The sequence below is a fragment of the Bos indicus genome, chromosome 16, assembly GCF_029378745.1.
Source record: "Bos indicus isolate NIAB-ARS_2022 breed Sahiwal x Tharparkar chromosome 16, NIAB-ARS_B.indTharparkar_mat_pri_1.0, whole genome shotgun sequence".
Taxonomy (NCBI): domain Eukaryota; kingdom Metazoa; phylum Chordata; class Mammalia; order Artiodactyla; family Bovidae; genus Bos; species Bos indicus.
In genome coordinates this window covers 42251510-42264155 of record NC_091775.1, presented here as the reverse complement: position 1 = coordinate 42264155, position 12646 = coordinate 42251510, and the positions used below count along the sequence as shown (strand labels likewise).

At 41.4% G+C, this 12646-nt stretch overlaps 1 protein-coding gene across 8 annotated transcripts in view; it reads left to right on the top strand.

The window, feature by feature from the left end:
* VPS13D (vacuolar protein sorting 13 homolog D) overlaps positions 1-12646 on the top strand; it is a 273597-nt gene that overhangs the window by 55992 nt on the left and 204959 nt on the right. For all 8 annotated transcript variants that reach the window (XM_070768193.1, XM_070768192.1, XM_070768191.1 and 5 more), the window contains 3 exons: positions 1045-1227; positions 6924-7146; positions 11923-12133. In XM_070768193.1, coding sequence (XP_070624294.1) covers positions 1045-1227; positions 6924-7146; positions 11923-12133 — 617 coding nt within the window. The remainder of the gene's footprint in view (positions 1-1044; positions 1228-6923; positions 7147-11922; positions 12134-12646) is intronic.

Below are 12646 nucleotides of genomic sequence, written 5' to 3'. Positions count from 1 at the left end.
ATTGTCTTCTGCAGATGTTAACTAATATGCTGTTAGCTGTAGATAGTTTGTGTTTGTTTTTAAAGAATCTGTCTACTTCATCTGAATTGTCAGTTTGTTGGCCTGAACTTGTTCATAGGTTTCCACATCTCAATATTTTTAAGTTTTCTGTAGCAATGTCCCTGACTCTTCGGGTTGTGGTGATTTTTGTTTTCTTCCTTTTTTCTTCATTCATATAGGTAGAGGTTTTATCATGTTCATTAATCTCTTTAAATAATCAACTTATTGAGGGCTGTGTCAGGCCTGTGCATACTCTTAATAAGCATGTGTGCGCTTGTAAAGAACGTAAAGTGGTAGTTGGGTAGAGTGTTCTATAAATGTTCAATTGATTTTTCTCTCTTATCTGTTTTCTAAATAACTGGTTTCTGCTCTTTATTTTTTCTTCCTTCTCCTTACTTACGTTTATTTTGCTTTTCTAGCTTCTTAAGCTGGAAGCTTTAGATCTTTCTTTTATATAAAATAAGCATTAATGCTAAACATTTTTCTTCAAGTACCTTCCCCCTCCCCTTTCTTCCTTCTTTCTTTTTTTTAGTTAATTTTTATTAAAGTGTAGTTGCTTTACTATGTTGTTAGTTTCTACTGTACAGCAAAATGAATCAGCTATACATATGCATATATCCCTACTCTTTTGGACTTATATTCCATTCAGGGTCATTGAAGTCTTTAAGTACCTTTTTAAGTGCTTTAAAATTCATTCCATTTTGATGTGCTGTGTTTTTTTAATCAGTAAAGTCAAGATGTATTTTTTTTAACTTCCCTTGTGATTTCTTCTGTGACCCATGGGTTATTTAGAAGTGTGTAGTTTAATTTCCAGATAGTTGGGAGTTTTCCATTATCTTCTTGTTACTGTTTTCTAATTTAACTCCTTGGTGTTCATAGAACATACTCTGTGTGATTTTAGTTGTTTTAGATTTATAAATTCATGGAACTTTTGGGAACTTGAGGTTATTTGATTGTAAAATGAGGGAATGAACTGAATGTCTTACTCAATTTTCCTTCTTTCAGGTGAGAGATCAAGCACAGCGCTATTCACGGGTTCTCCTGGATATTGAGGCTGGTGCTCCTGTTCTTCTTATCCCAGAAAGTTCCAGATCAAATAATCTGATTGTAGCAAATTTGGGAAAGTTGAAAGTCAAGAACAAATTTCTCTTTGCTGGTTTTCCTGGGACCTTTACCTTACAAGATAAGGTGAGCAGTCAGCACCCATTCCCTTCTCAGTTTACCTGGCGTTGGAATACCAATCAAAAAATTCAGACGCTACCATAAGATTATTCCTAACCACTGTACTTTTGTAGTATACGTGGCTTGAAGAATATGTTTTTTTGACATTTTATTAGCATTTCAATTAACCCTTAATAGAGGTAGTATAAATTATAACTTTTACTAACTGTATGTAATAACTTACTTTAGCAAACAAATCAACAGAACCATCTTTATAATGTTCTCCTCCCAGGCTGAATTCATATTTATCAACTTTTTACATTGGGTAGCTTTTTTTTAAGAGACTTTGGCTCAAGGCTTATCTGAAGCCATTTGAAAATATTTTAATAAAATCTTATGGAATATATCTCTTAACAGTTTAAAACTGCATTAGCACTTATTTCTTATAATATGTTTGGAGGTAATTGGGATGAAGACTGCTTTTTTCATTTTACGTTTAGAAAAGCTAGAATTCATTGAGAATAAATGATGAAAATGGGAAATATTTGTGAATCACAGACTTAGTAGTGATGGGACCTTGGGACCTCCATGTGCTGAACATTGCCTACCTGCCCCTTGCACACAGGCACAAACCAGGCCACATCCTCCCAGCGTTTCACTGCTGTCCTGAGACACTAACAGAGGCTAAAGGGCTTATGACTAAAAGGACTTAACATGCATCCCTCCCAAGAAGATCCCACAGGGGTCTTGTGTAGAGATGATGTTACCCAAAGGTTTACAAAACTTTCCACAGCAAAGTGCTTTTTCCAAACAAATATCACACGTAACCATTTCCACTAGTGCCATCTAATCCAAACCACCACCATTCTTGCCTAGACCACCATAAACTCCCCTCCAACATACCCATTCCATTCTAGTCTGCCCTCACAAAGCCATTCTGCTCGCAAAATACCTCAGTAATCCTTAAAAAAATGACTGAGACCAAAACATTCCCTTCCTTTATATGCTTTGATGACTGAGTTTAATCCACAGTTCTTCCTGTGAAACTCTCCTAAATCCCTTGAAAGCCCTGAATAAAAAGCCCACTGCCTACTTTTCCAACCTCATCTCAACCCATTCTATACCTTGCCCATGAAGCCGCCGGCTCACTGGTCTTTGTTTTCCCCCACGTGCCAGGCTCTTCACTGTCTGAAGTCTTGCCCATTGCATCACCCTCCTCTCTCTTCACATTAGGTGGCCAAAGTATTGGAACTTCAGCTTCAGCATCCGTCCTTCCAATGAATATTCAGGGTTGATTTCCTTTAGGATTGACTGGTTTGATCTCCTTGCGGTCCAAGGGACTCTTAAAAGTCTTCTCCGGCACCACAATTTGAAATCATCAATTCTTCGGCATTCAGCCTTGTTCATGGTCCGACTCTCACATCCATACATGACTACTGGAAAAACCATAGCTTTGACTATACGGACCTCTGTAGGCAAAGTAATGTCTCTGCTTTTTAATATGCCTAGTTTAATATGTCTAGGTTTGTCATAACTTAAACTTTGGTATATCTGCCTTTAGTACTCCATGCTCTTAACTGTGGTATTATTTTACCTCCCAGCATTGGTGGCGGTAGTTTAGTCACTAAGTCATGTCCGACTCTTTGTGACCCCCTGGACGGTAGCCTACCAGACTCCTCTGTCCTTGGGCTTTCCCAGGCAAGAGTACTGGTATGGGTTGCCGTTTCCTTCTCCAGGAGATCATCCCGACCCAGGAATCGAACCCACATCTCTTGCATTGGCAGGTGGATTCTTTACCACTGAGCCACCTGGGAAGCCCCTCCCAGCATTAGGATTTGGTTTATGTAGGGTAGGGGAGAACAGACTGACAAAGGTTATTCCTGTCTTAGTATCCCTTTCCCAGATAACTCTGGTTCTTTGAAAATTTATAAAGGATGTGGCAATGAGTTCGTTAAAATAATTTCAGTGGAAGAACTCCAGAGTTTTTCACAGAAAAGATACAGATTTGAGCAGCTGCTGTTTGCCTCTTTAGGTGTAGGAAGAAAAGAAAATGGAAGAGAGTGATTAGGGAACTAGTCTTGCCAGACCTTTGCCAAGGACCTCAAGTTGAGTTGAAAGTAACAGGAAGACTGCATTCGTTGTTTATGTGTAGACTCAAATGGTGTTACTCTTTTCAAATGACTGTCTCTATAGTTTTCTTCATTGTTTTACTTCTCACTCATCCAGTTACTCACTACTACTAACCCAAACACCCTGAACTGAAAATACTTGATTCATTGAGTGGGAATGACTGGAGTGAGGAGAGTGGAGATGAGACAGTGAGAACCATGGGAACCATGTTCAAGTGTCATACCCTTGGGCTCAGGGCCCAGAGTAGGGGTGTTTGGATGGTGGGTTAGAGGGCAGGTTGTCTGTATCTTACCTCACTGCAGCTATGGAGACAAACCAGATTTAGCGATTGGAGCACAGGGTGAAACCAGCACAGAATAGAAGTGATAAGCAATGCAGACGGAAGTGCAGCACCAGGTTTACTCATCCACACGCCCCACATTCAGACAGCTGATGGTTGAGGACTTGCTGGTTCACCTTGCTGTTGGAAGCCCCTCCTGTTGGAATAATAGGCCTTCTTTCCAGATGGGGCTTCCCTGGTGGCTTAGCTGGTAAAGTATCCACCTGCAATGCTGGAGACCTGGGTTCGATCCCTGGGTTGGGAAGATCCCCTGAAGAAGGGAATGGCTACCCACTCCAATATTCTGGTGTGGAGAATTCCATGCCATTGTATAGTCCATAGGGTCACAAAGAGTTGGACACAACTGAGCGACTTTCGCCTTCATTTTCCAGAGTGAGGAATAGGCCTCCACTTACGTATGTTTTTTAAGACAGTAAAAAAAACAAAATCACCACTGACCTTTCATAGTAGGCCTAGTAGAGAACTAGTAACCTTGGTGTTAATGAGGAAAATCTTTTTTCATATTTGAGTCATAGGCATTTTGCTGTTTTCTGGCTCGAGCCTCAAAGAAAATAAAGAAAAATCCATTTATAAAAAGAAACATTGATAACTGCATCTAAAATTTCTTTTTTTTTACTGTGCGATGCTTATAATTAATGCAACTGGGTATTGAACAAATGTCTCAGAGCTGGTGTTGGCATATGACTGTTGTCCCCACAGTGACCTCAGGGCATTTGCCTCTCTTATCCACCTCTACTGCCCTAGGGAGAGCTGAATTCTTCCTCGGAAACTGTCTTCTGAGACTTTAGTTAGTTCTTTGAAATATATTTGTTTGTGGGAAATCGTTGGTTTGAGGCCCAAGTTTTTAGGAAGAGATCCCTTAGAGCCAGAATGGGTGATCAAGTTCAATGATACCATTTTTTTCCTCTCTCCCTCCTGAAAAGATAAAGGGCTTATTTTTCTGTGTCAAATATATCTGTATATGGGCTTATGAGCTGACTCTGAAGTTAGCTTCTAAAGAAGAATTGCCAAAGTATCTCAAGAAAGTTTTGCAAAAGGGTTTCTGTTTTGTTAAGTACACCAAATAACAAGTGCATAGTTTGTAGCATTTTAATGAAAAAATTTCCCTGTATTTCGTTTTCGAGGATTTGATTTTAAGTAGCAGCACATACAAGGATCGCTTTTTCTTCAAGGTATAATATGGTTTTTTTGCCTCCTGGTTATTCGGAAAAACCCTATGGGATTCAGCAGTCAACTCCCATTCATTTGCTTAAAAAAGAAAATCTTGAAAACCAATCCTTTAAAATATTTCATTACTTGGGAAAGCCTGCTTATCACCCCCCCCACCCCCGCCCCCAACTTTGACGAATCACTTTCCACCTGTGCAGAGGAATCCTTCTTAAGGATCATTAAAAGTAATTCCTTCTTCCCTGCTTCCCTCCTTCCTTCTTGATGACCTTATTTTATTTCCTTCAATCCTAAAAGACTTTATCTTGTTACGTGCCAGTGGGTTGTTCTGTGAAATTCCATAAGGTTTGCTTGGAGTGTGTTTCTTGTTAAAGTATTTAATCCAATTAATTCATCTGTGCAACTTACCTCTCCACATGTACAGTCAAGCTCCATGATCTAGGCCTACGTGAAGTGAGTAATTACTTTTCTTCTCCCAAAAATCACTTTGCATTTACATTTGCTCTTTAATGCATCTGCCCATGTGAGGTTTGTCTAGTATGCATTCCAGTGGTTAAAGAACAGGAAATAGTCCTAGAATCAAAGCTTGCAGAGGGGTCATTTGCCTTTGAGTTCAACGACTCCCGTGTGTTTGGAATTGTTTTACATAAGTCCATGTCTTAATGAGGGCAGGTTTGAATTTTTTGCATATGCTTTTTCTTTCATTTTTTTCAACCATAGTTTGTGCTTAAACTTAATTACTAAGTATTTCAAAAGCTTTGAGTTAATCCCCTCAAGCCACCGATTTATTTAAACCAACTCAGAGAGGATGGAGAGATGAATCAAATGAAAGAGCAACAAATACTCTCAGGCGTTTAAATAAACTAAGCAAGAGGGAAGGTTTTTAATGTTGAAATACTTAAATGATAGCATTTAGCTAGTCATTTGCCTTGCAAAAAGGAAATGCAAAAAAAATAACTGGTTTCTTTCACAGTTACATGTAATTACTACTCAAGATAACTGTGAAGGTTGAATAGTACTATCATCTCCCTTTCGAATGCTGAGAGGAATATACATATAAAGCAGTCCTTGGGAGTCTTCCTCTCCTTCCAGCTTACTAGTGAGAATGGATAGATGAGAACAAACTGATGCTGCAGAAACTATAAGGATATGTAGCTCTGAGTCTTGAGGGAAGGAACCATGCAAAGTTTAAATGTCAGTTATTGAACCATTCTGGTGAAAAAGATTTGCCCTGTTAGCAATTAACTGAAGGTACTAGATATGTAGGAAAAGCATGTGATATTTTCAGTAGAGTTACAGAATTAATTTTATTCTGTATTTGCCCTTAATTTTTATGCCCTTGAACAGAAACATGATAGGAATGGCTTGCCTGTGTTTTCCATTTACAGTTACTTAGATGAGAAATGTAAACCTGAGAGGGGAGACTTCTAGAATGTACAAACACATTAGAGGGGCTTCATTCCATATTGCTGTTAGATGCATTTTCTTAGGAAAAAAGAGTCCCTCCCCTCCAGCAAATCATCAGTATATTGTATGGCTGAGAGATTTGCCTTTGTTGTATTGACCTAGATTAAACCACCAGTAATTAGTATCTTGACATTTACTCTTAAGCCAAAAGATAACATGTTCCAGTTGCCAAGTCGTTGCTGACACTTTGCAGCCCCATGGTTTGTAGCCTGCCAGGCTCCTCTGTCCGTGCGATTTTCTAGGCAAGAAGACTGGAGTGGGTTGCCATTTCCTTCTCCAGGGTCTTCCCAACCCAGGGATCGAACTGTGTCTCCTGCATTGGCAGGCAGATTCTTTACCTCTGAGCCACCAGGGAAGCCCAAAAGATAAAATATATTCCTGCAAAATTGGCAGAGTTTTCAGCAGGTACTGAATTATATGTAATGTCTCTGCAGAGAATTACACATAGAGGAAAGAATCATGACCCTGTGGCCCTTTTGTTTATGGGATCTGGGGTACTTGGGAAATATCATGTGGCATAGAGTCTTTGAAGAGTCCAGGACTGGGAAGGAACTTCCAGGATAGTAGATAGAGTTACCACCCCCATTCCTGCTGCTAGTTTTCTTTTCTTTCCTCCCAGGAGTCTGTGCCTTCATCTTCCCCAACTGGTACTCCCAAGCGCAGTGTGAGGAAAATGACAAGCATGGAGGACCTGAAGGGGACCCACTCCGAGGGGCTGATCATGATGCCTCCTGCTGGAATGAGTCGAGGCAGCTTGAAGAGTGAGTCTGTGCCCAGCACCTCGACCAAGCAGCAAGGGCAGCCAGCCACAACCTCTGTCGGCCGAGCTTCCAGCAGTCCAGGTAAAGGAGGAGAGAGGAGCTGCATGAGGAAGGAGGGGAAATTCACGAGACCATTGCAGGATCCTAAGGGGCGCTGCATCCCGTTCAAGTAGATGCTAACAAAGTGGTAGTGTGTCTTTAGTAATCGTCTGATTCTGATACTCATTTAGAAGGCTTTAGAGTTTTAGGATGTAGATTAGGATTGGGTGACTTCTAAAGTAGGATTGTTGTTGTTCAGTCACTCAGTCATGTCTGACTCTGTGCCACCCTGTGGACTGCAGGATGCCAGGCTTCCCTGTCCATCACCAACTCCCCGAGCTTGCTCAAACTCATGTCCATCGAGTCGGTGATGCCATCCAACCATCTTATCCTCTGTCATCCCCTTCCCCTCCTGCCTTCAATCTTTTTCCCAGCATCAGGGTCTTTTCCATTGAGTCAGCTGTTCACATCAGGTGGCCAACGTATTGGAGCTTCAGCTTCAGCATCAGTCTTTCCAGTGAGTATTCAGGGTTGATTTCCTTTCAGGTTGACTGTTTTGATCTCCTTGCACTCAAAGGGACTCTCAAGAGTCTTCTCCAGCACCACAGTTTGAAGGCATCAGTTCTTTGGTGCTCAGCCTTTTTTATTGGCCAGCTCTCACATCTGTACATGACCACTGGAAAAACCATAGCTTTGACTATATGGACCTCTGTAGGCAAAGTAATGTCTCTGCTTTTCAATATGCTGCCTAGGTTGGTCATAGTTTTTCTTCCAAGGAGCAAGCGTCTTTTAATTTCATGGCTGCAGTCACCATCTGCAGTGATTTTGGAGTCCAAGAAAATAAAATCTGTCACTGTTTCCAATGTTTCCCCATCTGTTTGCCATGAAGTGGTGGGACCGGATGCCAAGATCTTTGTTTTTTGAATGTTGAGTTTTAAGCCCGCTTTTTCAGTCTCCTCTTTCACTTTCATCAAGAAGCTCTTTAGTTTCTCTTTGCTTTTTGCCATAAGTATGGTGTCATCTGCATATCTGAGGTGATTGATATTTCTCTCGGCAATCTTGATTCTAGCTTGTACTTTATCCAGTCTGGCATTTCGCATGATGTACTCTGCGTACAAGTTATAAGCAGGGTGTCAATATATAGCCTTGATGTACTCCTTTCCCAATTTTGAACCAGTCTGTTGTTCCATGTCTGGTTCTAACTGTTGCTTCTTGACCTGCATACAGGTTTCTCAGGAGGCCAGTAAGGTGGTCTGTTATTCCCATCTCTTTAAGAATTTTCCAGTTTGTTGTGAACTACTCAGTCAAAGGCTTTAGCATAATCAATGAAGCAGAAGTAGATGTAAGATTAAATTAGTAAAATATAGGACTTCCCTGATGGGCCAGTGGTTAAGAATCTTCTTTGCAATGCAGGGGATGTGGGTTTGATCCCTGAACAGGGAACTAAGATCCCACATGCCTGGAATCAACTAAGCGCACATGCAGGTACTCAGCCCATAGGCTTTGGAGCCCATGCACCACAATGAGACAGACCCGGAGCAGCAATTAAAGCTCTCACATGATACAACGAAAGATTCTGTGTGATGCAGTGAAGATCCTGCATGCAGCTAAGACTTGACACAGCCAAATAAATAAATTAAAAAAAAAACAGAGTTTAAGAACAAAGCAAATAGTAAAATGCAATATAAATAAAGAGATTTTGGTAGTCTCTAAGAGCTTGTCAAGATAGTTGCCACCAGATGGTGGTAGTATACCTAGAGTAATTCCGGCATCCTTAGGCACATCCTTGCGAGTGACCTTTTAGACACTATCCCTTCAAGTCACTGGTTAATTCTGGAGAAATAAAAATCCTGAAAAATAGGTAACAGCAGAAATACCCTAAGTAACAATTTTTGAAAGACATGAACCACCCAGTTATTGGTGTGCTTCTCTTGAATTTGACAGTTAGCCATTCCAGACTAGAGTCTTGATTTTGACCTTTTGGTTTTCCCAGACAGTGTGGATTGGATAAGTGAGGTGTTGCTCCAAGGAGTTTGGGAAGCAGAATATGATTTACCACCAGAATCCACTGGTGAAGTCAGTCCAGTGTGGTTGAACTTTGAGAGATGTGGGACGCTAACTGAGGGATATGTTGGATGGATATAAAGAATGGTTAATCCCTTGTGGTACCTTGTTGTCCCAGAGAAGACAGTGAAGGGGTTTATGGTTACATTGATGATTCAAGGAGATTATTGTAATCCTCATCAGAAGACTGGGTATTGAACGTTTACTACATGCCAGACATTGTGGCACATTTTTTCATAAATGTTTGCAGTTTATCCTCATGATACTCCTCTAGGGTTTTATTTTTATCCCCGTGTTATGGATAAAGAGACCAGAATTTTTGAACTAGTAACCAAGAGACCCAGAGAGATTGGGTAACTTGCCCATAGTCATGTCAATGTACGTGGTAAATGGTGCTATGAATCTAGGCAGTCTATCTCCAGAGCCTGAAGTCTTGACCTGCATGATATCACCAACCAATCTATATACATAATGGACACTCACAGCATGGGGTAGGGGGGTGGGGCAAGCTGGGTGTGTACATAAGGCCAGTCAGTACGTGAATCTTCTGTTGTTGCTGTTCTGATAATAGTGATGATTAGGAATTGAGGCCAAAGGTACATGGGCCAGCAGTAAAGAATCCACCTGCAATGCAAGAGATGTGGGTTAGATCCTTGGGTCAGGAAGATCCCCTGGAGAAGAAAATGGCAACCAACTCCAATAATCTTGCCTGGGAAATCCCATGGACAGAGGAGCCTGGCAGGCTATAGTCTTTGGGATCGTGAAAGAATCAGACATGACTTAGCGACTGAACAACAATAGTACATATATTTGGAAGCCTATTAGGAAGTGATTTGGAATTTTTTAAAAAATTAATTTCTATTGGAGTATAGTTGCTTTACAATGTTGTATTAGTTTCCACTGTACATCAGAGTGAATCAGCTCTATGTATACATATATCCCCTCTCTTTTGGATTTCTCTCCCATTTAGGTCACCGCAGAGCACTGAGTAGAGTTCCCTTAGCTATACTGTAGGTTCTTACTGGGGTGTTTTATAGAAAGATCTCTTTCCTGACCATATTTCACCTCCCAAATTGCTGTTTGTTTCTGGAATTCTGTCTGTGATTAAGATGGGGTTAAGGCAGTGGTTTTCATATTGCTTCTATATCCCTAGGATTCCATGACAACCCTTGGGAATTATGAAGCCCTTTGTTCCTGTCCCTTATCCCCTTCTATGAGATCAGTTCTACTTTTGTCTCTTTCACTTATTTATCCATACAGTAATGAGGCAAGAGCTAATTTAATTAGTGCCTGCCTAATCTAGGTGTTCAGGGTTTTGTTCTCCTATATAGTAACAAGCTATTAGACATAGTTCCTGCCACCTTGTGAATGATATGAGAAAGCCAATAAGCATCTAAATAAGGACGGATTAAGATAAATTAAAAGCAGAGTCATTACTTTGTCAACAAAGGTCCATCTAGTCAAGGCTATGGTTTTTCCAGTGGTCACGTATGGATGTGAGAGTTGGACTATAAAGAAAGCTGAGCACTGAAGAATTGATGCTTTTGAAGTGTGGTGTTGGAGAAGACTCTTGAGAGTTCTTTGGACTGCAGAGAGATCCAACCAGTCCATCCTAAAGGAGATCAGTCCTGGGTGTTCATTGGAAGGACTGATACTAAAGCTGAAACTCCAATACTTTGGCCACCTCATGTGAAGAGCTGACTCATTTGAAAAGACGCTGATGCTGGGAAAGATTGAGGGCAGGAGGAGAAGGGGACTACAGAGGATGAGATGGTTGGATGGCATCACCGAGTCAAAGGACATGGGTTTGGGTGGACTCCGGGAGTTGGTGATGGACAGGGAGGCCTGGTGTGCTGTGGTTCATGGAGTCGCAAAGAGTTGGACACGACTGAGTGACTGAAGTGAACTGAAGATAAATGTCATGGGAAAGACAGAATGGTAAGAGGGAAAGAACAGAGAAGGAGAGAGGAGGGTGATGCAATGGGTAAGACTTCAGACAGTGAAGAGCCTGGCACGTGGGGGAAAACAAAGACCAGTGAGCCGGCGGCTTCATGGGCAAGGTGTAGAATGGGTTGAGATGAGGTTGGAAAAGTAGGCAGTGGGCTTTTTATTCAGGGCTTTCAAGGGATTTAGGAGAGTTTCACAGGAAGAACTGTGGATTAAACTCAGTCATCAAAGCATATAAAGGAAGGGAATGTTTTGGTCTCAGTCATTTTTTTAAGGATTACTGAGGTATTTTGCGAGCAGAATGGCTTTGTGAGGGCAGACTAGAATGGAATGGGTATGTTGGAGGGGAGTTTATGGTGGTCTAGGCAAGAATGGTGGTGGTTTGGATTAGATGGCACTAGTGGAAATGGTTACGTGTGATATTTGTTTGGAAAAAGCACTTTGCTGTGGAAAGTTTTGTAAACCTTTGGGTAACATCATCTCTACACAAGACCCCTGTGGGATCTTCTTGGGAGGGATGCATGTTAAGTCCTTTTAGTCATAAGCCCTTTAGCCTCTGTTAGTGTCTCAGGACAGCAGTGAAACGCTGGGAGGATGTGGCCTGGTTTGTGCCTGTGTGCAAGGGGCAGGTAGGCAATGTTCAGCACATGGAGCGTTGAGGAGGGAGGTCTTGGTGCCAGAGTGGAGACTGATCTAAACATTTTCCAAAGACAGAATGAACATTTCGGGGCTGTTTAGTTTTTTTCTGGACCAGCCCCTTCTGAGTCCCATCTTCTGCATTGTCTCCCTTTCCTTGGTTCCATGTAGAAGACCACGTGTGTCTGCTGGATTGCATTGTTGTCGATCTCCAAGACATGGACATCTTTGCTGCAGAGAGACACCCACGAGAGTATTCCAGGGTCTCAGAAGACAGCAGCGGAGACCTGATCTTCCCCTCCTATTTCGTGCGACAGACAGGAGGAAGCCTCTTGACCGAGCCCTGTAGGCTGAAATTGCAGGTGGAAAGGAATTTGGACAAGTGAGTGGTTTATTTTCAAATAACTATCTATTGTAAGTAGAACTGTGATAGCTTGGAAATCAGGGCTGTTAGGTCTGGAAGGGCATGGGTATTCACTTACATTTTCATCTATGTAACAAATATATGTTGAGTCTCTACCATCTGCTAGACATGAGGGCTCCTATGATGAAAGAAAAAACTTCTCCCTTTATGGAGCTTGCATTTCGTTGAGGGATATAGGAAGTTAAGTATATGATTCTAATTTCGTGTTTGATTCAATTTTAAACTGTATTGTAGGATGACAGTAGGTGCCTTAGAAACAGAGTAAGGGACCTGAATTTAGCATGGATTTCGATGGCAGAAGGGAGGTAGTGATGGCACGGAAGAAGTAGTTGGAAGAAGTGACATTTGGATTTTGTGTTTCAAATGCAGTAGATTCTGGACCTGCTATTGATATTTACCCTGGAGCACCACTGAATCAGAGTAACTGTTTAGATGCTGTTTTGCCCATTTTACTCCAATTAGCCATCTGAA